The sequence below is a fragment of the Capra hircus genome, chromosome 18 (assembly GCF_001704415.2).
Source record: "Capra hircus breed San Clemente chromosome 18, ASM170441v1, whole genome shotgun sequence".
NCBI classification, from domain to species: Eukaryota; Metazoa; Chordata; class Mammalia; order Artiodactyla; family Bovidae; genus Capra; species Capra hircus.
Genome location: NC_030825.1, coordinates 56,048,016 through 56,072,938, shown reverse-complemented (window position 1 = coordinate 56,072,938; position 24,923 = coordinate 56,048,016). Strand labels below are relative to the sequence as shown.

The window sequence follows — 24,923 nt, the reverse complement described above, 5'->3', positions numbered from 1 at the left end:
CTGGCTCTTCGTTCGGAAGTGGCAGTTGGGCTTTTTGGTCTGTTTGTATCTTATTGTCCAGAATTTGCCCCAAGTGCGCATGCACGCAGTTATTTTTAGTTCCTCATAGCTTCTTTACATTTTGTAACTGGAGGAGACCGATTGGCCAGGTGCAGGCATTACTGCGCTGCAGTAAATGGTCTCAGGTCTCAGTAACCTGGAACAAGACACACATCCTGCTCGGTTGAGAGAGAGACCCCTTGGCCAAGGAGGGACGGCTGGAAACCCAGATGCCTGGTTCTTACCTAGAAGTACTTGAATATCTAGGCTGGGAAGAATCCTGAGTCTTGCACCCGGAGGGCTGGGGTCCTCCGGTCTGTGGAAGGGGAAGGGCCACCAGGACCGCGGGCTCCTGTGTCCCAGATTAGAAGGGGATGAGTTCGATGTTCTGAAGGCTGAACTGCTGGTGATGGGGGCTGACCCAATTCAGGAACGATCAGGCGTGAGCACCCAGGGTCCCGGGAGGACGAAGGAAGGAGTCAAAGGCAGACTCGGCGGTTAAACAGTTTTATTTTCTGTTTCAAATAGAAAAGGAGGCGGGGTGGGGTTTTGGGGGTGAGATGGAGGGGCCGGGAGTCGGCTGGGGAACCAAGGGGAGGCGCCACTCTCACTCCCGCTTCCGTAAGTGGATGTAGATGATGCCGCTGGCCAGGGCGAGAGGGAACGCCACCCAGGCCAGGGCGAAGCAGTAACCAAAGCTGCCACCCGACGGATGGGCCGCCAGGATCTCTTCGGCATGAATGGCGTAGATCAGCGCCCCGGTAAACACCGCCACGCCTGAGGGGAGACGGGAACCACACGTCACCCTGGACTCGCATAACGGGACCGCATTTCCCAACAACCCACGGGGCAAAGAGACCGCCTGAGGGAGAGTGCATCACTGCCTACTGGGAGTTGTAGTTCACGCCTCTAGCGCCGCGCCTTGGAGGCTGCTGCAGACTGGGCTTGGGCAATTTAGAGGATCTTTTGGGGCCTCTGTTACTCATCCATTACATGGGACGATAATACCTACTCATCCATCCATCCATTCAAGGAATATTTTTGAGTGACTTTACACAAGCCAAGCACACAGGTAGTAAATCAGTAGAACAAGAGGAAACCTAGAAACGTAATGCTCCCCCAAATGATAACTATGATTAACTTTGCTCTTTGCACCTGAAGTCATAAAAAATGAAAAGTACATAAAAGTCCCTGAAGTGTCTGATACAAGGTCGGTCCACACAAAAAAAGCAACTGGTTGACATTATAAGACCACTACTATTATGATTTAGAGTTCTCTCCCGGTGTTATTTGGAGAAAGCAATGGCACCCCACTCCAGTACTCTTGCCTGGAAAAATCCCATGGATGGAGGAGTCTGGTAGGCTAAAGTCCATGCGGTCGCTAAGAGTCGGACACGACTGAGTGACTTCACTTTCACGCATTGGAGAAGGAAATAGCAACCCACTCGTGTTCTTGCCTGGAGAATCCCAGGGACGGGGGAGCCTGCGCTGCCATCTATGGGGTCACACAGAGACGGGGGAGCCTGGGCTGCTGTCTATGGGGTCGCACAGAGTCAGACATGACTGAAGTGACTTAGCAGCAGCAGTAGCAGCCTGGTGTTATTAATTAGCTACCTATCCCTGCTATCCTCCCTCTGTTCCTGGGATCTAGATTATCCATCCACAACCCCTTCCCCAGCCCTGGCTCCTTGAAGCTCTAAGTGCCAGTTGCCCCATGACTCAGAGACCCACACCACAAACCACCACTGAGACACTGAAAACTACAAGTTCCTTAAGTCCCTGGGGCAGAGAGGTAGCCAAAGGCAGAACCTCAGGTGGTCTTTGTGTTGTTGAGAACTGTTTTCTTTCATTAGGTGTCCATTCTTCCCCCCACCCTCCCCCCATCCTCACAGGCCTCCTCCCTTCCTTTCAGTTCCCTGGGGAACCGTGCTCACTGGTGCAAAGCTGGCAGAAGCCAGTGGCATAGAATAGCCCTCCTCGCCGCATGGTGTAGAGCTGGAACATGAACAGGATGAAGGACAGACAGCAGAGGATGAGCGAAAGCACCATGAGGACTTGTACTGCCTTCAGCCAGCCTGCAATAAGGAGATAGAGGAGGAAGTTACAGCAGGTCCAGAGTTCCAGCTCCACCTGCTTGCTCATCATTGCTCCCACCAACCGTTCTTTCATTTAGAGTCGTTCAACCTCATATACTCAGTAGTTATCACTTATATCAACTTTGATCCCTGTAACTTTCCTAAATTCCCTTAGGAATTCTAGAAGCCACTTGCAGATTCTTTAGGATTTTGTATATAAACATGCTCACTGGGAACTGAGACAGTTTTACTTCTTCTTTTCCCATCTTTTATACCTTTTATTTCTTTTTCCTGCCTTATTGCATTGGCTACCTCCAGTATGACACGGTATCGAATTGTAAGAGCAGAAATTCTTCCTTTGCTCTTACAGAAAAAGCATTTAATCTTCCACCTTCTTTGACTTAGAAATTTTAGCGGATGCAGCTCTGCCCCTTTAGAACTCAGATGCATCTGACCCCATTTATTTTGAACCTTGCAAGGATTCAGTCTCACCTCTTTAGAATCTCAACGTGGTCCACCCCACTAGAACTTGAATAGCATGGGCCCAGCCATCCATTCAGAACACCTGTCTTGCCTCTTTAGGACTTTGGGAACATGATCTTGTCTTCTCAGAATCTTGGAAGCTTTCCCCCCATTCCTTAGACCTATAGCATGTGGCCTCTACTCCTAAATCTTCGGGAGTCGGGTTTTTAACCTCAGCAGGCAAATAATCCGCCTGCAGTGCAGGAGACCTGGGTTCAATCCCTGGGTTGGGAAGATCCCCTGGAGAAGGGAAAGGCTACCCACTCCAGTATTATGGCCTGGAGAATTCCACGGACTATATAGTCCATGGGGTTGCAAAGAGTCAGACACGACTGAGCGACTTTCACTTCACTCTAGAACATGAGCATACTTCCCCCTACCGTTCAGAAAGGTGGGTCATCATACGTCAGCCTCAGTCACTCAGCATGGGGACCCATAACCCGCCCACTCAAACCTTGGGGGGTTCCCAATCCTTGGTCCCGGGAGGAGACTTGGGGTTATCCCTCCCTTCTGCAGACCCATCTCCAGTGCCCCTCAGGCCTCACCATTCTCACTGACGCTACTGCAGTCCCATGTTTTGTTGTTACTGTTCCATTCGCAGTCATTCCAGAGATTCAGGGACTCCTTGCCGGGGAGAGTCCACCAGGACTGGGATGGGTAGAGGAACAAGGGCAAAGTCAGGGAGGTTAGGCAGGGTTGGGAAAAGGGCAAGGTGCCATGGGAAAGCATGGATTTAATAGGAAAGTGTAGGGTGGGGGCTCATCAGGGGAAAGGGTAGGGTGAAGGCAGAGCTCATGAGGGAGTGCTAGGGTGAGGGGGCGGGGCCAGAGGGACAGGAGGCCCCTGTCCTCCAAGTTGGCTTACCTTGTCCAAAGTGGCCACGAAAAGCAGAATGAGAATGAGGATGTGGAGGGCAGAGACCACCAGCAGGAGGAGTGACATGGCTGTGTTGGAAGCCTGGGGCGGGACGTCGGGAGACGACGGTCACTTCAAGAGGTTGTTGGCACAGGGGCAGGTGAGATGCCTGAATCCTGCTGAGGAAAGGGGCTGAGTCCAGACTCCCAAGTCTAATGGAAAAGGGGGCTAGGAGCCCCAAACTTCTGGTCTGAGGGAGGAGGAGGCTGGGAGCTAGATGCCTGGTTGTGGAGGAGGAGGGAGCTGGTGGCCCGGACTCATGAATTTCCCAGGGCCTGGAGGGGGCCAGTGATAGACTTGGGTCCAGGAATGAGTAGGACTAGCAATCTGGCTCCCATCTCTGCAGAGCCCTGTCCCTGGGGACATATGGGCAAGGATGTGAAAAATTCCTATTGCTGCCTATTCAGATAGATCAGAAGCTGGGGGCTGCCCCCAGAGATGGACAATCTTGACTCACCCCACTCCTCTCTTGGGGTGGAGGGAGGAAGGGGGACCCGGTGAGTCACCCGGTTGGTGACTCATCTCCCCCCCTCCCCCCCCGCCGCATGCCTCCAAGCACCAGGGAAACCCCAGCCCCTGTCTATGCCCAGGAGGTCCCCACCCCACCCTGCCCTGCCGCCAGACTAGTGTCCACTGGACACCTTGTAGGGAAAATGGACAAGATCCATGCTGGGGGTGGGAGAGGGCCTGAAAAGAAGGAGCCAGCCCTCGTGACCCTTCAGTGTCCAGAAAGGGCGGCAGGGGGGTGGTGGCGGGTGGTGGCTGGAGTGTCTCCAGACTTCGGTTGTTCTCATGAGAAGCCCTGACCTCAGGGTCTTCCGGGGGGAGTGGACAGCCATAGAGTAAAACTGCAGGAAGTTTTTGGGTGGGGGGGTTCTGCTGGGAACCCTAAAATCCGTCGGGCCCCACCTCTTTCCAAGTCTCCACCCCAAGTGCCAAGAGTTCACTTCTTAAATTACAAGGATTTCTAAGCTTCACCCAATCTGGCAAGGGGGTGAGGGTGGGGGTCTCCTTTCCAAACTGCTGCACACCCAAGTAAAGAAAGAAATCACAGGCTGAATAACGGATTGAAAACTTACCGAGAGCGGCAGAAGTCAGATTTGAGTCCGGTCCCTTGATCGGGCCTCCGTGCCCCGCCCTTCTCTTCCCTCCTTCCACCCTCTTGAGGCCCCCGCCTCTCACCGCCTTTCTCCCTCCCTCCCTTTCTGGCTCTCTCTCTCTCTTTCTTCCCTCCAATTCCAGAACCCTCTCTTTCCCTCTCTCTCTCTTTCTTGCCTTCTGCCTCTTGTCTCTCTCTCCTGTCCTCACCGTCTGTACCTCGATCCTCCTCCCTCTCTCCTCATTCTCCTGGTTTCTCTTTCTCTGGCCTTCTCAATATATACTGACCCTTTTATACCCACCGCGCCCAGCTGAGGTCGGCAGCCAGAGGGAGGGACCAGGCACTCGCGTTCCTCCTTTTCTGGGCCCCCACCCACTGCCCCAACAGGCATCTTCTGGGGCTCCCCGTCCTGCAGTGGAGATGACACGTCCTTGGAGGAAAGGAAACAGAGCTGGGGCCCTTAGGTGGGGCAGCCATATCGGGTGGGAGGATCTGATTCTCAGGCCTCTGCTCCTGGACTTGTCCCGGGAACCGACATCTGCTTTCCCTGATGGGGCTTAGGACTGGATCCTCAGGGGGATGGGTGTCTGGGCGGGGAGACCAGATTCCTGCCAAGGGGAGTGGGCTGAGGACTTGTGGGGTTGGCACCCTGGTGGGAATCGGGATGGGAAATGGGGAAGTGTGGAACTCCGGAAGGGGGCAGGAGGTGGAAGTTAAGAACCCAGGGCTACTGTTTTCCGCCTAGGGGACCTTGACCAATTATTCCAACTCTCTGAACCTCAGTTTCCTAATCGAGAGTTGGGCACAGTACTACTTATACTGCTGACTATATACTAACGGCAACGATAACAATTCTGATACTTACTCTAAACAAACAAGGCGATACCACTGCACTAACACCCCTAACACATTTTTTCTTTTCCTCATCAAACATTTATTGAACATCTATTATGAACCAGGAGTTAATAATGAAGAAAACAGACGCGAGCCCTGCTGTTCTTAGAGTTTACCTTCCAGTTGAGCAAGAGAGAGAATGACGCATCAGTACAGAAGCTAGACTTGAGGTGGTGGGAGGGCTTTGAAGGAAATGAAATACAGTGACACTGCTAATGATGGGAGGCAACTTTAAAAGGGAAACCTCATTCTGGGATGAGACCTGAAGACAAGAGTTATTTGAATGCTGGAGGGAGAGGAAGGACACAGGATTGGAGAACAAGCTCAAGTTGTTTGGGGAGCAGACAGAAGAGCCAGTGTGGCCGGAATATAGGGAACTAGAGGGAGTGGTAGGAAGGGAATTCAAAGAGAGCCCTTGAAGCCTAGGGGAGGAGTTTGGATTTTATTCTAAGGGTGGTGGGAAACCACTGGCGGTTTTAAACAGCAGTGCAGTACCAGGGACTTAATGTTATGAATAACTATTATTGTTATCATTATTATTTATTTTTAGATTGTTGAATAAGTGTGGGGAGTGATTACCACTATGTACCTGGGTCTCTATGGAGGGTTGGGTGCTTGGTGAAAAGCAAGGGACAGGGAGCCAGGTGTCTGGGGTCCTGATGTGGAATTAAGAGCTGGAGGACTGAAATCTTGGTCCCCACAAGGGAAAGGAATTGGATGATGGGATGGCTGGGTATGAGGGAGGAGGGAGGGAGAGTGGTTGGTTATCTGGGCTCCCTGAGGGGGTGAGGGAGGGGCAGTTCAGTGACTGGGTGGTACTCCTAACCCTAACCTGGAAGCTGTTACCACTATGACACAGGCTTTATTCATTATCTGTGATTTGGGGCAGGTTATTAATCTCTCTATGCCTCAGTGTCTTCATCGGTAAAATAGGAATAATAATAGTAAATACCTCAAGGAGCAGTGCTTAGAGGAGTGCCTGGCATAGAGAAAGCACTGTTGTACATGCACGTTATACGACACACTGGGACATGGGAGATGAGGTGTCTGGGATTTGGAGAAGGGACAAATGCTTGGGTCCATTGGGTCCCAAGGCTAAAAATTTGGGAGTACAAAATGAAGGTCGCTGGGGGTGGGTAAAGTAGTTACATCTTTGAGAAGGACAGAGACTGGGGGTCTGAACTCAGTTCTCCAAGTAAGTTAGGAAGCCTGGGTCACCGGGGGAAAAATAAGGGACTAGAGATCTTATGTTCTTCAAGGAGGCAAAGGGGCTGGACCTGAGTCCTGGGAGGAGTCTGGGAACCAGGGGCTGTAGAGATGGAATTTGAGCGGGGGAGGTGGAGAACAGGAAGCTAGGACTCTGAATCAAACTCCTAGAGTGGAATTAGCGCCAGGTTGGGATACCCTGGAGATGTTCTGGGCAGGGGGGTCCCCCATGCTAAGGCCCTACAGAAGGGGGAGAATTAGGGTACCCGAGGGCGGTGGTGGAATCTTCCCCTCCGGGGCCTCCAAAGCCACGAGCTGAGCGCCCGCGGGCCTCTTCCTCCCACAGGAAACCGCAGGCGTTGGGCACACCCAGCCTGCAAGGAGCGGCGCCCACAGACAGCAGGCTCTGCGAAGGCCCACGTGGGCAGCAGGCGGCAGTCAAAGGGGGGGCGTGCCCTGCGGAGCTCGGGGGCGTGACCGGAAAGCAGGGGCGGCACGGAGCGCCCCAGGCCCCTCCCACTTCCGCCTCGCAGAGCGCGGACAGCTCCGGCAGCTGAAGGTTTTGGCAGTCTCTCCTGAGGCCGTTGGCCGCGCATGCGTAGTGAGCGGCTTCGAGGACTTGAGGCAGTGGTAAGCGCTCCTCTCCCTCACAACTCCCGGCATCGGCACCGCCTGCCTGCCAATGAAGCCTCAAAATAACGTGGTCTTAATCAGCTTAATACACGCATCTCTCGCGCCCCATCCTGAAGGACTTCGGCCCAGTTCCAAACCCTTCCAGACGTTCCCCTCCCAGCCCTGCCTCCACAAGCTCTTTTAGCTACTGCCTCTCCCTCCTGGAAACACACAGCCTACCCCTCACAACCCCGTGCTCCCCACACAGATCATCTCGGCGGTTACCCTCAGCACCCCCTACAAGTCTCGGGAACCTGCGTCCTTCCAGCGCCCTCCCGCCAGGTCTCTCACGTGTTCTCCCAGCCACGCCCCTCGCCACCCCCGAAGCCCCACCCCTCACAGGGCCCGCAGCCCTGCCCTTTACAGGTACTCTTGTCCCTCCCCTCTCAAAGCTCCGCAGTCCTGCTCTGGACCGTTATCTGTGTCTCTGCCTTCGTCAGGTCCCGCAGCCCCAGCCTTCTCCAGTCCTTCAGCTCTGCTTTTCCCTCGCTAGCCCCGAAGCGCCGCGCCTCAGGCTCACGCATTCCCCTCTCCTCAAAGGCCCTTTCGGCCCCGCCCATCCTAGTCCTCCACAGCTCCGCCCCTCGCCCGGCCTACAGTCCCGCCCTTCACAAGGCTTACAGTTCGGCCCTCACAGGCCCTCCCAGCCCCGCCCCTCGCAGGACTCCCGAAGCCCCGCCCTCAGCCCCGCCCCTCGCAGCACCCCCGAAGCACCGCCCTCCTAGTGCTCCCCTAACTCATCTGTTCTTGGCACCTGACCACCGTGAAGGCGTCGTCGTGGCCTCGTCGGCCCCTCCTCCCCAGCCTCCCCTCCCACGGCTTTCTTCTGTGGCCTTGGTCCCTCCCCGGCTGCTGTCCTCAGACCTTCACTGGCCCCTTATCTCCGCAGTAACCAGACCACAACAGTGAGCTTGGAGTACCCAGGACAGGTCAGGCACTCCAGCAGGTAGGGACCGGGCCTCGCTCTCCTCAGCCGACCGGGGCGGGGGTTTCCCCTGCCTCTGTGATGCCTCCTCCCCAAACAGCCCCACCTCGGAGATACCGAGGGTCTAGAGGACCCCGTGCCAGAGTCAGAGCCGTAACGCAAGACAGAATGTGAGAGGTGGGAGGTTGGCAGGGGCTTGGGAAGAGATCTGACAGGTGCCCCGCTCTGACTCACTGGAGGAACTGAGACTCAAAAAGAGGCCAGTTCTGGGGTCACCCTCTTCCAGTGCCTAGTCCCTCGCTGTTCATTGCCCACCCTCCTCGCCCTCTCCTCGCCGTCTGAAGGGGTCCTGTGTCGCCTCTACAGGAGCCTCACCCTCTTTGGCCAAGATGCCTTTTGGACTCTCGGCTGGGAGCACTCGCTCCGAGGATGGAAGTGAGGCCTTCCTGGAGGGAATGGGTAATTCCTACTTTCTTTATTTCATTCATTCTTTCCCCCGGTTTTCCCATGTTTCAGGTCCTGTGCAGCGGGGCCCTGGGGACCGGGAGGTTTTTCAGGAGCGCCCTCTAGTGGCTACACACTTGCTCCAGAATGGAGGTGGAGCCGGACCTGGGGAGTGGGATGGCTAGAAAGGCTTCCTGCAGAAGTTTGAGTGAGGCGCAGAAGTTTGAGTGAGGCGCAGAACTTCTCCCAGGAATTACCAACAGGAGAAGGAAGGGAAGAGTGTTTCTGCAGAGAGAACAGGATGTGACTAAAGCAAAGTCTCTTTACCTCCATATCGTTGACCCTTGGGGTCAGGGATCAGATCATTCTTGGATATTAGGGGGAGGGTTCTGTGTGCTGGAGGATGCTCAGTGCTCCCCTGGCTTCTACCCACTGCATGCCAGTAGTACCCTCCTGACCCTCCCCTACACTGTGGCAATCAAACATGTCTCCAGACACGGCCAAATGGCCTTAAGGGGTCAGAATTGATCCTGGTTGAGAACCAGGCCGTGGGGGATGGGGAGCTAGTGGATGGGACCAGAGAGGTGGGTAGGGTCGGGTTTGTGGGGCCTGGAACCCAGGCTGTGGAGCTGCAGCTTTGGAGGTGCTGGGGCACAGGGAGGTCTGTGACCGCTCTAGGCATGGAAAGAGCCTCTGGAGCTGTGAAGGGAGGCCAGGAGGTTGGGGAGGAGGCTGGGGTGATGGTCCAGGCAAGGGAGGGTGAGACCTGAGCCAAGGGGATGGGCTGAGAGTGAGGAGGCGGGAGGGTGGGGCTGAGAAAGGGTGGTGGTGGGGTTGAACAGGAAGGATGTAACAAGAAAAGTGTCCCCCCCCTTCCCCGGGAACTTGGCACATGTCCCCAGCTTTCCCAAGTTCTAGGTCCTGTGCTTCTGGTCCCTGAGGACTGTGAGGCTTCCCTGGAGTGCCCTCTAGTGGGGAAACAGAGGCATGCCCAAACCCTGGATAGAAGTAGGTTTGGGGCCGGGGAAACGCGGAGGTCAGCTTAGGGTACAGGCAGTATGCAAGGATGAGGAAGCTTGAGAGATACAGAAACTGAGAGGCAGCCCTAGAGTGGTGCGGGGGACTGGGTCTGCAGTTCAGCTGCAGTTGGTGAGCCCCTAAGGGAGCCAGAATTCCTAGGGTTGGAGAGGGAGGGGCTGGATTCCTATGAATCCCTTGCCTGGTCCCGCGCCTCAGTGGACTGGGAGCTGAGCCGACTGCAGCGACAGTGCAAAGTGATGGAAGACGAAAGGCGAGCCTACAGCAAAGAAGTCCATCAGCGCATCAACAAGCAGCTGTGAGCCTGGGTCCCTGGAGCTGGGGAGGGGGCTGTTAAGGAGGTGGGGGGTTGCATTCCTGGGTCTGAGACGGGAGGGCAGGCTCAGTCTGTCTGGACTTTAGTGATGCTGAGCTCTGCCCGTTTCTGGTTTCCCCTCCCCCTCCCTGCCTGGGCAGTGAGGAGATCCAGCGCCTGGAGGGGGTGCGAAACAAACTGCAGGTGCAGATCAGCATCGCCCAGAGCCAGGTCAGGCGGCTGCGGGACAGCGAGAGGCTGGAGAGCATGGGTCACCTGCTCAAGTGCCAGGTCCGGGTGCAGGCCGAGGTCAAGGAGCTGCAGGCGCAGAACCAAGCCCTGGACAGGCAGGTGGGTCCTGGGGCCAGACTCGGTGGGTCCTGCTCAGGGGCAAGCGTCATAACCTCTTTGAGCCTCACCTTCCTCATCTGAAAAGTGGGGTTATCGAAAGCATCAAAATGGGGTCATTTCAATGGGATTATTGAAAGTTATTGAAAGCATCCTCTCAAGGGAGTTTGTGTTCAGGCTCCCATAGGAATTATGAGTCTTTACTGCTTAGCACAGCCCCATGCCTTCAAAAAAGCAGTTAAGAGGGCAAGAGTCACCTTCTGGAGTCAGTGCACCCTGCATTATAATAGAATTTTGGTCCAGGCGCATCAGAGCTGTGTGACCGTGGGCGAGTCGTCTTCTCTCCAGGCCCGAGTTTCTTCATCTGCAAAAAGAGAATGTGGGTAATGCAGCAGAGTCTAGACCGACTTTTCATCCTGTTGGCTTCAAGATCCTGTTATTTGACCCTGGAAACATTGTGACTTTTCTAGGCGAGTGTTTTTTTCAGGTTTTAGGACCAGGACTCACTGTGACACAGTTCATTTACAAAGAGATGCATATGGATGTAAACACACATACAAACAAATATGTCAGAAACAAAAGTTTCCCCAAATAATATTCTTGTCCACATGGGATCCATTATATTTTCTTTCTTTTTTTTTCCATTCTATTTTCAATTCTACTCTTCATTTTAAAAAGTTTCTTGCCAAAGGACTTCCCTAGAGGTCCAATAGTTAAGACTTTGCCTTCCAATGCTGGGGAGTCCTGGTTCAATCCCTGGTGGGGGAGCTGAGATCCTGCATGCCTTGGGCCCAAAAAACAAAACATAAAGCAGAAACAATATTATAACAAATTCAATAAAGATTTTAAAAATGGTCCATATCAAAAAAATCTTAAAAAAAAAAGTTGCTTGCTGAGACCAAAAGATTTCTTACACATTACTGGATCACAAATAGGAGATTGAAAGTTAATTATCTTGGTGGGCTGTATTAGTTTACTATTGCTGCTATAATGAATTACTGCTTACTTGACTTAAAGTGACTTAAAGAGAACTAAAGAGCCTCTTGATGAAAGTGAAAGAGGAGAGTGAAAAAGCTGGCTTAAAGCTCAACATTCAGAAAACTAAGATCATGGCATCCAGTCCCATCACTTCATGGGAAATAGATGGGGAAACAGTGTAAACAGTGGCTGACTTTATTTTTCTGGGCTCCAAAATCACTGCAAATGGTGACTGCAGCCATGAAATTAAAAGATGCTTACTCCTTGGAAGAAAAGTTATGACCAACCTAGACAGCATATTAAAACGCAGAGACATTACTTTGCCAACAAAGGTCTGTCTAGTCAAGGTTATGGTTTTTCCAGTGGTCATGTATGGATGTGAGAGTTGGACTATAAAGAAAGCTGAGTGCTGAAGAATTGCTGCTTATTTACTATGGTGTTGGAGAAGACTCTTGAGAGTCCCTTGGACTGCAAGGAGATCCAACCAATCCATCCTAAAGGAGATCAGTCCTGGGTGTTCATTGGTAGGACTGACGTTGAAGCTGAAACTCCAATCCTTTGGCCACCTGATGTGAAGAGCTGACTCATTTGAAAAGACCCTGGTGCTGGGAAAGATTGAAGGCAGGAGGAGAAGGAGACAACAGAGGATGAGATGGTTGGATGGCATCACTGACTCAATGGACATGGGTTTGGGTGGACTCAGGGAGTTGGTGATGGACAGGGAGGCTTGGCGTGCTGCGGTTCATGGGGTCTCAAAGAGTCGGACATAACTGAGCGACTGAACTGAACTGACTTAAAGTAATACCAATGAATTATCTGGCAGTGCTGGAGGACAGAAATCCAAAATGAGTTTCACTGGGCTAAAATCAAGGTGTTAGCAGGCTGTGTTCCTCTAAGAGCCTTCAGGGGAGACTCCATTTCCTGCTTTTTTTTCCTGCTTCTAGAAGCTGCCTGCATTCCTTGGTTTATGGCTCCTTTCTTTTAAAAAGTTTTTATTCTTAAAGTGATTTATTTTGATAGTGCCAGGTCTTCATTGCTGCTCTCGGGCCTTCTCTGGTTGCAGCAATCGGGCTACTCTCTAGTTACAGTGTATGGGCTTTCCGTTGCCTTGGCTTCTCTTGCTGTGGAACATGTCTAGGGTGTGTGGGCTTCAGTAATTGTGGGCACAGGATTAGCTGCCCAGTGGCATGTGGGATCTTAGTTCTCCAACCAGAGGTCAAATCTGTGTTCCCCTGCATTGGCGGGCAGATTCCTAAGCCCTGGACTGCCAGGGAAGTCCCTATGACTCCTTTCTGTACCTTCTTAGCCAGTGATGACCGGTCGATCTTTCTCAAGCTGCATCACTCCAATGCCTTTGTCATCTCTCCTTCTCTGATTCTGACTGTCCTGCTTCCCTCTTTCACTTGTAACAATGTTTGTTATGATGTTGAGCTCATCCAGACAATTCCGGAGATTATCCTTGAGTCATCTCAACATCCTTGGCTTTATCACATCTGTAAAGTCCTTTATGCCTCTTCAAGTGACATAGTCACAAGTTCTAGGAATTTTGATGTAGACATCTGGGCAGGAGAGTGTGGGGAAGTGGGGGGGGGCTTGTGTGACTTGTCGCATGAATTCAGCAGCACCCAAGAACAGCTTCTAAATGTTTACTCCCATTTTCTGAACCTATCACACCAGAAACTGATGACAGACAATCCTTGGACTGTACCAGTTCATAGCAACAATCTATGTGTATATATATATGCCGGGGTCCAGCCCCGGTGGATCCAGGGTGATTCAAAGGTGGGGGGATGGAGTCGGCGTCTTTGGAAAAATACATATTTAATCACAGATATAGAGAGATTAGAAATGGACAGTGTAGTGGGAAGATTAGTGGAGAAAAGGAGCCTGAATAACTTGGATTACATGGAATAGCATCCATGCTCCAGATGGGAATTCAGCCAGAAAAACAGGAGCAAGAAAGAAGCGACATGGGGGAATCAGTCTTTCCGGAAACTGATCCGATTTCTTTATTTTTGGGTTTGCTTATATACCTTTTGTTACACATAGGGATGAATACAGAGTCACGTGGGGGTCAGCAGTCCTGACCTTTGTCAAAATCAGGTGCTTCACATAAATGTATAAAAAAAAAGGTCTTAGGGATATTACATCATCTTCTGGCCATGAGTGAGACCTGCTGACATTTTATGATCCTTTCTTCCTGATAACCAAAAAACTTATTTTTTCCAAGGGTGTTTTTTCTTAAACCAAGCACCACCCTCCAAATAAAGTTACATTCCTATAGGGTGAGGATGTAGTGAGTTACAATCAAGAAAGGAATTTATTTAACCCAAGGTTAACATGATTAGCCTTAAAGGTTAATACTTATTTCTCCTATATGCTTAAAGGTTAATAATTATTTCTTCCTATATGCTAGTTATATTCATTATAAGGGTAGGGAACATGGAGATTTAGCAGCAAACATCAGCCCAACAAATGAAAATCCTTTCACCAATGCTCCCCTTAAGATCTATTTAGTCTTAAGATATGATAAAGTTACATTCTTACATAGCAAGGACACAGTGATTTAAAACAAAGTACAGTGATCTATTACAAAAGAGAAAATCCATTAACTCAAAAGGTCTAGTATTGCTAACATCAAAAACTACTATATTTCCTTTGCTATATTCCAAATACATTGATTAATATATTCCCAAGTGCCTAAGGATATGGAGGCCTGGCGGCAATCATTGACTCAACAAGAAGAAAAAGCCCTATGCTAATTAAGACTCTCAAAATACTCCAAAACTCTCTGTGCTGTTTATGGTTGAGAGGTAGTAAACAATCTTGTGCCTAGTGGCAGCAGTATGGATAATCCTGTCACACAAGCTAGTCTGTCAGCAGAGAGGTTTGACCTGAGACATCCTTGTCCCACCCAGAGCAGGGAATTAGCAGCAATTATTGACACAACAAATGAAGAACCCTTCACCAATATAATTCCTAACCAACTATACTAATAATTTCTAACTCCCCAAAATAATTTGCCTTTAGTAAGTCTAAAACATCTCATGCCTCTCAGATTGGGAGGCTGTAAACAATCACATGTGGCCGGACAAACCTATACAGGTGGGCTAGATAACCTTCAGAGGAGTCCGCAAGCTGAAACACTCTTGTCACGCCCAAGAATTTTTATTGTCTTGGAGCTGCACGTTTACTCCTTCTCCGAGAGAAACGGTTATGGGGGAGAGCCCCCCGTAAAGTCAGAAGTGTAGGTGAGAGCATAAAACAGACTCTGGTTTTGGGGTTAGATGCTCGGGAACAGGGGGTTTCCTGAAGCTTGATCACGCCTTTGCGTATGCCAAGCCTCCTTCCTCATGACCTTTGCCATGGGCGGAGTTCCTCACGCTGGCCCCCGGCATATATATATATATATATATATATATATATATATAAAATTCAGCATCCATTCATGTTAAACTATTAGCGATCCAGGAATAAAAGGGAATCCCCCAAATTTAATGAAGGGCAACTATAAAATATCTACAGCATACATTATATTTGATAGCAAAACATGTAAAAAAATTCTTGAGATCAGTAACAATATAAGGGGTGTTAGCTAGCACCACTTCTGTTTGACATTGTACTGGAATTCCTATCCAGCCCAGTTTGGGAAGGAAAAGAAAGATAAACCAATTTAAAAATTGGAAGAAATGAAATTGTCAGTATTTGTTGGTGATCTATTTGTGTACATTGAAGATTCAAAAGAATCTACAACTAACTTATATTTAACAAGGTATTTTAACATTGTGGCTGGAAACAAAGGTTAATGATATTTCCCTGTATTAACAGTAACTATTAGAAAATTAAAGAAAAAAAAGAGACATTTATAATAGCCAAAGGAAGTACCTGGGAAGAAATCTAGCAAAAGTATGCAAGACCCCTATAGAATAAATTGTAAAAGTGTATTGAGGAATATTAAAGAGTGTTGAGGAAGATTTCCCTGATGCTGGGAAAGATTGAAGGCAAAAGGACAAGGGGGCAGCAGAGGATGAGATGGTTAGCTGGCATCACCAACTCAATGGACATGAATGTGAGCAAACTCCAGGACATAGTGAAGGACAGGGGAGCCTGGTGCAGTCTATGGGGTCACAATGAGTTGGACACAACTTAGTGACTGAACAACAACGAAAGAAGAATTTAATATTTGAATCATCTCTTTTATTTGGCTGCTCTGCATGGCGTGCAGGATTCCCTACCAGGGTGCGAACCTACACCCCCTGCAGTGGGAGAGCAGTCTTAACCACTGGACCACCAGGGAAATCCCAAAGAAGAATTTAATAAATGTAGAAGTATACCATGTTCATGGATTGGAAGAATTAGTGTTGTAAAATGTCAGATCTCCAAACTGATTTATAAAATTAGTGTAATTCCAATCAAAACACTAAAAGTTTTTTATTTTTAATGGATGAAATTGACAAACAGATTCTAAGATTCATAGAGAAGTGAAGTGAGCAAGATGACTAAGATTTACTTAAAAGAACAGTGTGGGAATTCCCTGGCAATCCAGTGGCTAGGACTCCATGCTTCCACTGCAGGGGACACAGGTTCAATGCCTGGTCAGGGAACTAAGATCCTGCATGTCATGCAGAGAGGCCCAAAAGGAAAAATTAAAAAAAGAAAAAGAAAAGGCCATAGGGCTTTCTTGGTGGCTCAGTGGTAAAGAATCCACCTGCCAGTGCAGGAGACATGGGTTTGATTCCTGGTCTGGGAAGATCCCACATGCCCTGGGGCAACTAAGCCTTTGTGCCACAGCTACTGAAGCCCACGGACCTAAAGCCAGTGCTCTGCAACAAGCGAAGCGCTCCATGAGAAGCCCTCACACCGCAAATAGAGAGTAGCCCCAATTCTCTGCAACCTGAGAAAGCCTGCAGGCAGGAGCGAAGACCCAGCACAGCCCAAAAAGAGAGAGAAAAGTCATCAGGAGATACCATTTACACACTCACCAGACTTTCAAAAGTGAGTGTCCAAATACACCAGGTGCTGGGGAGAGAAGGAACAGTGGGCCCTCTTAAAGAATTGTTGGTTCATAAGACCCCACCAAATGGAGGGAGTCTAAATTATCATGTGTATTCTGAAAAGTTTTTTCACTCATTATCTATTAACTTTGAAAAGAGACATACCCTGTGATCTGGCGTTGCATCCACTCCACGCGGATGGTCACCGGAAGCAGTCTTGGGCTCTACCTGACCGCGACACTCATAGGATCCAATAGGCTGTCACTTGGCACCAGGTTCAACTTAACTCTGCAGAAGGACAGAGGGCAGAAAACAGCAGCATCTCTGCACGACAGCATCTTCCTGAGCATTCAGGGGCGACTTCCGAGCATCTTCAGCTGGACAATGCCATATGCGTGGGTGTTGCCCACCCTGTCATGGGGATGTTTTTTTATATTCAACACGAGCCACCACTTGTAACCGATTATCAGAGCAGCTTGTAAGACCCCACCAGGAACATATTACATTATAAGAAACACCCCACAAAGAAACCAGTTTTCTATTCATTCATGATCACATAAGCCTCCGGGGTCTACAAGTCCACTCACAGTCCTTCCAGTCCGATATAGTTCACAATCAGGGGCCACCCTTATAGTAAACATTGTTGCCTGGGAACCACAGCTGGCATTCTGTATTTACCTTAAACCCAGTATGTTTCCACGGAAATGGTGTTAGAAAGTATTAAACCAAAGTCATCCCCCAGTAGAAACCGGTTTAGATTTGTCAGTAATCCATCCTCCCACCCAACAATGCCGCTTCTGTGTGTATACCCTGGAACCAGGATTCATGAAAAAGTGTTGATAGATGTATTATTCATATCATCTAGCTCCAGATGATCCCAAATGTCCATTAACATTTGAATGAATAAATAAATTGTGGTATATTTTTATAATGACATAATATATGTGTGTGTGTGCTCAGTCACACTGGTTGTTTCTGACTCTTTGAAACTCCGTGGACTGTAGCTCACCTGGCTCCTTTGTCCATGGGATTTCCCAGGCAAGAATACTGGAGTGAGTTGCCATTTCCTTCTCCAGGGGATCTTCCCTACCCAGGGAGTGAACTCTGCATTGGAAGTACAGAGTTGTAACCACTGGACCACCAGGAAGGTCCCTACTACATCATTTCATATAAGAGACTTAAACATCCTTGGATTTTGGTATCTGAGGAGAGTCCTGGAACTAATCTCCTGTGAATACTGAAGAAGACTAATTTTTCTGCAGAACTGGGAAACTAGTATAATAGTCAATTTCAAGCTACCAGCGATTGAACTCATGTACTTCCTGAAAATGTAACCGTGAGCTCTCAAGCACTGTCTGAGGAGCCCCATTACCACACTGCTAACAAATCTATTATAGCAGCTTGGCTGAACAACCCAGTAAGGGTTTGCATCCTAACAACCTAGAAACCACTTGAAAAAAAATATATGTATATACATCAGTTGAAGAAAATCATGTTTAGTTCTTAAAAACCACAATTACCTGTGGGATGTTTCTGCCTTTGGGGTGCTGTGCAACTTTTCAGATCTTGGTTAGATTGGACTCACCACTCATTCCATACTGATTTCTGTGCAGCACTTGGCTTTCTTTTTTAAATTGAAATTTTACTGAGATGATAGATTCACAAGCATAGAAGTCCTTGTATGCTTTGCCCAATTTCTCTCAATGGCACCATTTTGGAGCTGTGATTCTTTTTTTTTTTTTTTTTATCGCAGCAACTGCTAAAAACTGTTTCAGAAAGATGTGTCGTCCAAAGGAATCTAGCACCACATCCTGTTGAACCTGGGAACGACCTTGAGCTCCAAGTTCATGTGGTGTCTGAGCAATGTCCATGTGTCTCCCTCAAATTTTAAAATATCCCTATGGTTCTCCCTGTATAGAGTTTGCTGCAATGCTCTGGGGGTACCTTGGTGCATGTATTCATTTCCTAGGGTGGCTTACATGACAGAAATTGATTGTCACACAGTCCTGGAGGCCAGGAGTCCATAATCAGGATGTGAGCAGGACTGGTTCCTTTGGAAGCCTTGAGAATCTGTTCTGTGTCTCTTGCCTATGTTCTGCTGGTCTACTGGAAATCTTTGGCATTCCTTTGTGTGTAGAAGCATCACTCTGATCTTTGCCTTCATCTATTTTTTTCTTCTCTTTAAAAAAAAGATTTTCTACAATTTTAAAGGTTATGCTCAAGGAGACGTTTGTGCAGGGGCAATCATTTGCAGCAAAGGGCCCCAGGCCCGGGTCTATCTCACTCTCAGACTCTTGTCTCCACTCTGTTCACTGTGAGTGGTGTCTCATCCACCCAGATCACATGTTTCTCCCAAAATACCAGAGATGATTCAGGCTGGCTCAGCTTGGGGCACACATCCATCCCTAAATGGATTATCTTGGGGCTTCCCTGGTGGCTCAGTGGTAAAGAATCCGCCTGCCAACGCAGGAGACACAGGTTCGATCCCTGATCTGGGAAGATCCCGCGTGCTGCAGAGCAACTAAACCTGTGTGCCACGACTACCAAGCCTGCGCAGAGCCCATGAGCTTCAACTACCAAAGCCTGTGAACCCTAGAGCCTGTGCTCTGCAACCAGAGAGGCCACTGCAAGGAGAAGCCTGCTCCCCGCAACTAGACAAAAGCCTGCGCAGCAGTGAAGACTCAGCACAGCCAAAAATAAATAAGTAAAATTTTAAAATTATTTAAAAAACAAAAGAATTGTCTAGACCTGGGTCATGTGGCCAGCAGGGCGGCTCCTTATGGTTGGAAGCCAGACCCACGTGGAAGGTTGGGTACTGATCTCAGAAGCGGATCCAGCTGATGGCCAGGCACACAAGGACTGCTCCCGTCAACCGCCCTCAGTCACTCACCCTCCTGCTCACCTCCTCCCCTCTCTCAATCTCTCCCACATCTCCTCAACCAATGGGTACCACCCTCTTTCCCCAGATCCAGGAATGGGAGAGCCGGAACTCTGCCCACAGCAAGAATGCCAGGTCTCCAGGATGTGTCCAGGATCGCAAGGTCAAGAGCCAGCGAAGGATCAAGAGTCTCGAAAACCAGTTGGACAAGGTGAGGGTCCGCCCGTTGGCTGTCCCCAGTCCCGAGCTCTGGGGTTTACGGGAAGACCTGAGCATGGGAGTCAAGTTTCGGAAATGGTGGACCAGGTCAGGAGACACGATCCCAGAGGGATGGAGGGTCCCCCCTGGGAAGGAAGCTGATGCTTGGGTCCTTGGCGGCTCTCGGGGTCCCCAAATTGGGAATGGGCCCCCAGTCTGGCAAGTGTCCTCTCCTCTGCTGAAAGTGGAGAATGGAGGCAGGCCAGGTGTCAGACAGGCTCTCAGCACCCTCTCCCACCCCAGGTCATCTGTCGCTTTGACATCCAGCTGGCTCAGAACGCGACCTTGAGGGAGGAGCTAGATCTCCTGCGGATCGAGAGGAACCGCTATCTGAACGTGGAACGCAAGCTCCAGAAGGTCAGTGGCCCTGAAGCCCAGGAGCCCTTGGCCCAGCTCGCGAGGGGGGGAGGATGCAAGAGTCACCCTATCTTCTCCAACCCTCCCGCCTCAAGTGCAGAACACCTAGAACCATGGATTTACTTGAGTCTGGAGGGAATGGAGACCTGAAAATGCTCCAACAAAGACAACTGCAGAGATGTCACTTTGAGTGTTGTCATGGGGCCGGGGGGCAACAAAGGCTCTGGCCAGACCATTTACATTCCACACGATTCTCAATAAGCTTTGAAGTTCTTTGAAGAACCCTCCCTTCCTCCCTCCGCCTCCCTCCCTTCCTTTTTTTCTCTTCCCCTCTCTCTAAGTTTTACTTTGAAATAATTGCAAATCTGCAGAAAAAGGTGCAGAAATAGTACAAAGAACTATCAATCCTTCACCAAGATTGGTAATTTGCCATTTTGCTCTCTCTCTCTGTCTTTCTCTTTCTGGGTAATTGTTTGTTTTACTGAAAATAACATTGTCACGATTTGAGAGCTCAGTGTAGACATTACAGAACGTCATTAAGAACGTCAGTGCTTATTTCCTAAGCACGAGACCATTTTCTTACATAAACAAAGTGCCCTTGCCCAAGTCAGGAGCTTGAACATCGTTACGGTTCTCAATAGTCTGTATTTAAAGTTCATGATTATTCCAACAGCATCCCGTGATAGTTAATTTAATTATCCTGCTGCAGGCTCTTGGCCAAGATCCCACAGTGCATTTGGTTGTCCTGGCTCCCTTCATCTAGAACAGTCTCTTGACACTTCTTTGTCTCCATGACTTTGACATTTTGGAAGTACCCAGCCCAGCTGTGCTGTGGGACATCCCTCAATGTGGGCTTATCTGATCTTTCTCCATGATTAGATTCAAGTTGTGCATTTTAGGTGAAATATCACTGAGGTGGTATTGTGTCATTTGTGGGCGTTACGCCAGGAGCACATAATGTCAGTTTGTCCCGTAACTAGTGACGTTGACCTTGATCGCTTGGTCAGCCGGGTTTCTCCAATAGAGAGTTTCCCTCTTTATAATGAATGGGTCCCGGGAGATTCTTTGAAACCGTAAATATCCTGTTTCCCAACACATTTCCACTCTAGCCTCTGATAATGATGATTTTTGCCTGAATAATTATTTCTGTGCACGCATGCATTGTGTCTAACTCTTTGCAATCCCGTAGACTGTAGCCCGCCAGGCTCGTCAGTCCATGGGATTCTCCAGGCAAGAATACTGGGTGGCCATTTCCTTCTCCAGGGGAATCTTCCTGACCCAGGGATCAAACCAGTCTCCTGCATTGGCAGGTGAAATCTTTACCACTGAGCCACCTGAGAAGTCCAATTATTACTGTAATCGCTGCCAAAGAGTGATTTTTCTCTCTATCATTTCTTTTTCATTTAGAAAATGGCATTTTACTTAAGGAAGAACTTCTTAAGTATATTTGTGGATTGTCAGTAAGCATTCATGTATTCTTACCTTATCTATGAGTTATAATCCATAGCGCTCATTACTTATTATGATGCTCAAATTGTCCCAGACGTCTCTGGTGGGAGTGCCCTCAAGCTGGCTTTTTTGACAAGCCCATCGTTCCCCACCCCCAGGACTTCCTTATTTTCTGGCACAAGAAGATAGTCCAGACTTTCTTGTACTTGTTCTGCCTTAACTCTCAAGTTAGTGTTTCTCTAAAGAGTCCTGGTTCTTCCCAGTGGGAAGTAGGTGCTGAGAAACCAAAATATAGGCTCTAGGAGTCCTCGCTGCTACTGGGGTGTCACTGACTTGAGGCCCTTTCTCTGGAGAGAGCTAGGAAACACACACACATTTTAAAATCATGAGTTTGTGTCAATGTCTCTCATTCTGACCCCAGCACCACTGCCTTATTCCTGAACACTCCCCATTTTATCTTTATTTTCCCCCACAGTGGGAACTCTAGCTGCCAATAGCATTGATATATGTACTCATGTTCAACCCTATGAAATACCCAAGAGAAGTTTGGAATTGTTACAACTGCACTAACAACCCTTGAACCTGAGAGTTCACAATTCATTTGCTGATTGTTTTATCCTCTGAGGGCGTGGGTATCTACCTATCCATCCATCCATCTACACCTTATTCAGAAGTTACTAGGATTATTTCCTATTTTCTCTTGGTCTTCTTTGTGGTTCTGTTCTTTGAAAGATAGTCAGGTTCATTTGCTTCTCTTTGTATTTGGTTTTAGTTCCGTCCCCTATTCTTGTTGACTGAATTTTCTTTGTGAACACGTCATTGACGGGTTCCCAAATCAAAACTATCCCCGAGACTTCCCTGGTCCAGCGGCTAAGCGGGTGCCAGTGTTCCACCCCTGGTCAGGGAACTAGATCCCACATGCCGCAACAAAGATTGAAGATCCCAAGTTCTGCAACTAAGACCTGGCATAGCCAAATGAATGAGTAAATTTTAATAACTATTCCAAAGGTTTCCCACAGAAACATCATTTCCTCGTCATTTCTTCTACTCCATTCCCACTCAGCCCCTGTAGTTTCTGGTTGTCTAGCCTGGGTTTCTTGTTGCAAAAGGGTGTGTGTGTGTGTGTGTGTGTGTGTGTGTGTGTGTGTGTGTGTGTGCGTGTGTGTGTGTGTGCCCGCATATACATATATAGGGGCTTCCCAGGTGGCGCTAGTGGTAAAGAATCTGCCCGCCAATGCAGGAGGTGCAAGAGATGTGGGTTCAATCCCTGCTTCAGGAAGATCCCCTAGAATAGAAAATGGCAACCCTCTCCAGTATTCTTGCCTGGGAAATCCCATGGACAGAGGAGCCTGGTGGGCTACAGTCCATGGGGTTGCAAAGACTTGGACACGACTAAGGATGCACGCAGCATAGATGTATATGTGTTTATACACATTAGTACATACATGTACACTATACGTGTAAAAATATATACATGTAATTTCTCCCTTTCTCCTGAAAGAACTCTGCACAGACACTTCCACAGAACTAGGAAACAGATTAGTGTGGTCACAATTTTGAAACTGACACACATTTTTGACCCTACCTCAAAGTTAGGTCAGCACTCTTAGCAATATCCTGAGTTGGGTGTTTCACTGCATTCCTGGTCATCAGTCTGGCTTTCCTCTCCCTTGGTACCTCCTTGAAAACCCTTTCATGAGTTGCTGCTAACTAGGAAGGACAACATTTCTAAGGCACAGGAAACCCACTTCTTTCTGGGGAGATACAGGCTCAAAGGAAAGCCCTCCAGGGGCGAGGGCATCAGAAGTGGCCTCGGTCTTGTTCTCTTGGCAGGAGATCCAGCTCCTGAAGGACGCGGTCAGGAACCTCATGGTCTCCTCCACTTCCGCCTACACCGTCAGGTAGGGCCCCGGGAGGCGTCCACACATTTTCTTAAGAAAGTGGTGGGAAGGTTCTCACCTCATGAAACAGATTGTCAGAAGCCCATCCCCCAGTTTTTCATAAGATGCCCCTTTCTTGCCCCTCCTCCACCAATTTTCCAGCTGCTTGGGCAAGGTCCTTCTTCTTGGGTGTATGAGTTAACCTTTTGGCCCCTGTCTTTTCATGGCACATAGCACATAGGGATGTAGAGAAACTTAAGGGTAGTTCTCAGTGGCCCAGTGGTTAGGATTCCAGGCTTTCATTGCCAAGGCCCGGGGTTCAATTCATGGTTGGGGAACTGAGATCCCACAAGCCCTGTGGTGCTACCAATAAACAAACAAATAAATAATATATAAACAGATTTAAGTAAGCTCAGGAAACAGGGGGCCAGGAACGTAGGAAGCGTCAGTCGTGTCCGACTCTTTGCAACGCCATGAACTGCAGCACACCAGGCTTCCCTGTCCACCATCAACTCCTGGAGTTTACCCAAACTCATGTCCATTGAGTTGGTGATGCCATCCAACCATCTCATCCTCTGTTGCCCCTTCTCCTCCTGCCCTCAATCTTTCCCAGCATCAGGGTCTTTTCAAATAAGTCAACTCTTTGCATCAGGTGGCCAAAGTATTAGAGTTTCAGCTTCAACATCAGTCCTTCCAATGAACACCCAGGACTGATCTCCTTTAGGATGGACTGGTCGGATCTCTTTGCAGTCCAAGGGACTCTCAAGAGTCTTCTCCAACACCACACTTCAAAAGCATCAATTCTTCAGCACTCAGCTTTCCTTATAGTCCAACTCTCACGCCCATACATGACTACTGGAAAAACCATAGCCTTGACTAGATGGACCTTTGTTGGCAAAGTAACGTCTCTGCTTTTTAATATGCTGTCTAGGTTGGTCATAACTTTTCTTCCAAGGAGTTAGCGTCTTTTTAATTTCATGGCTGCAATCACCATCTGTAGTGATTTTGGGACCTCAAAAAAGTCTGACATTGTTTCCACTGTTTCCCCATCTATTTCCCATGAAGTGATGGGACCAGATGCCATGATCTTCGTTTTCTGAATGTTGAGCTTTAAGCCAACTTTTTCATTCTCCTCTTTCGCTTTCATCAAGAGGCTCTTTAGTTCTTCACTTTCTGCCATAAGGGTGGTGTCATCTGCATATCTGAGGTTATTGATATTTCTCCCGGCAATCTTGATTCCAGCTTGTGCTTCTTCCAGCACAGCATTTCTCATGATGTACTCTGCATGTAAGTTAAATAAGCAGGGTGACAATATACAGCCTTGACGTACTCCTTTTCCTATTTGGAACCAGTCTGTTGTTCCATGTCCAGTTCTAACTGTTGCTTCCTGACCTGCATACAGGTTTCTCAAGAGGCAGGTCAGGTGGTCTGGTATTCCCATCTCTTTCAGCATTTTCCACAGTTTATTGTGATCCACACAGTCAAAGGCTTTGGCATAGTCAATAAAGCAGAAATAGATGGGTTTTTTTTTGGAACTCTCTTGCTTTTTCGATGATCCAGCAGATGTTGGCAATTTGATCTCTGGTTCCTCTGCCTTTTCTAAAACCAGCTTGAACATCTGGAAGTTCTTGGTTCACATATTGCTGAGGCCTGGCTT

The 24,923-nt window shown here is 48.9% G+C and overlaps 2 protein-coding genes across 8 annotated transcripts in view; one reads left to right on the top strand and one right to left on the bottom strand.

Annotated features, from left to right (window-relative positions):
- EMP3 (epithelial membrane protein 3) lies at positions 531 to 4,928 on the bottom strand. Of its 3 annotated transcripts, none has more exons than XM_005692819.3 (5): positions 4,631 to 4,928; positions 3,501 to 3,667; positions 3,182 to 3,284; positions 1,974 to 2,114; positions 531 to 816 (listed from the first exon to the last, which is right to left on the bottom strand). In XM_005692819.3, exons 2-5 carry the CDS (start codon positions 3,576 to 3,578, stop codon positions 647 to 649), a joined length of 492 nt encoding a protein of 163 aa, XP_005692876.2. In that variant the 5' UTR covers positions 3,579 to 3,667; positions 4,631 to 4,928; the 3' UTR covers positions 531 to 646. The 3 variants fall into 3 exon arrangements, with proteins under 3 accessions (XP_005692876.2, XP_013826965.1, XP_013826966.1); XM_013971511.2 differs by having other exon boundaries at positions 3,501 to 3,670; positions 4,631 to 4,890; XM_013971512.2 differs by having other exon boundaries at positions 3,501 to 3,593; positions 4,631 to 4,686.
- Positions 4,955 to 24,923, top strand: part of CCDC114 (coiled-coil domain containing 114) — a 28,274-nt gene continuing 8,305 nt past the window's right edge. For 3 of the 5 annotated variants that reach the window (XM_018062699.1, XM_018062698.1, XM_018062696.1), the window contains exons 1-7: positions 8,123 to 8,368; positions 8,714 to 8,806; positions 10,028 to 10,127; positions 10,286 to 10,475; positions 19,411 to 19,533; positions 19,824 to 19,937; positions 23,220 to 23,287. In XM_018062699.1, coding sequence (XP_017918188.1) covers positions 8,737 to 8,806; positions 10,028 to 10,127; positions 10,286 to 10,475; positions 19,411 to 19,533; positions 19,824 to 19,937; positions 23,220 to 23,287 — 665 coding nt within the window. In that variant the 5' untranslated portion in view covers positions 8,123 to 8,368; positions 8,714 to 8,736. Of the gene's footprint in view, positions 7,381 to 8,122; positions 8,369 to 8,713; positions 8,807 to 10,027; positions 10,128 to 10,285; positions 10,476 to 19,410; positions 19,534 to 19,823; positions 19,938 to 23,219; positions 23,288 to 24,923 lie in introns of those variants that run through there. The other 2 variants (XM_018062697.1, XM_018062700.1) reach the window with 2 other exon arrangements.

What these genes read in the sequence shown, in the direction of transcription:
- EMP3 (XM_005692819.3), bottom strand. Translation starts at nt 3,578, where the DNA reads ATGTCACTCCTCCTGCTGGTGGTCTCTGCCCTCCACATCCTCATTCTC. An exon ending in TCGTGGCCACTTTGGACAAG is followed by an intron (nt 3,285 to 3,500) that starts GTAAGCCAACTT and finishes TACCCATCCCAG; the next exon opens with TCCTGGTGGACTCTCCCCGG. An exon ending in CTTCTGCCAGCTTTGCACCA is followed by an intron (nt 817 to 1,973) that starts GTGAGCACGGTT and finishes GTCTCCCCTCAG; the next exon opens with GCGTGGCGGTGTTTACCGGG.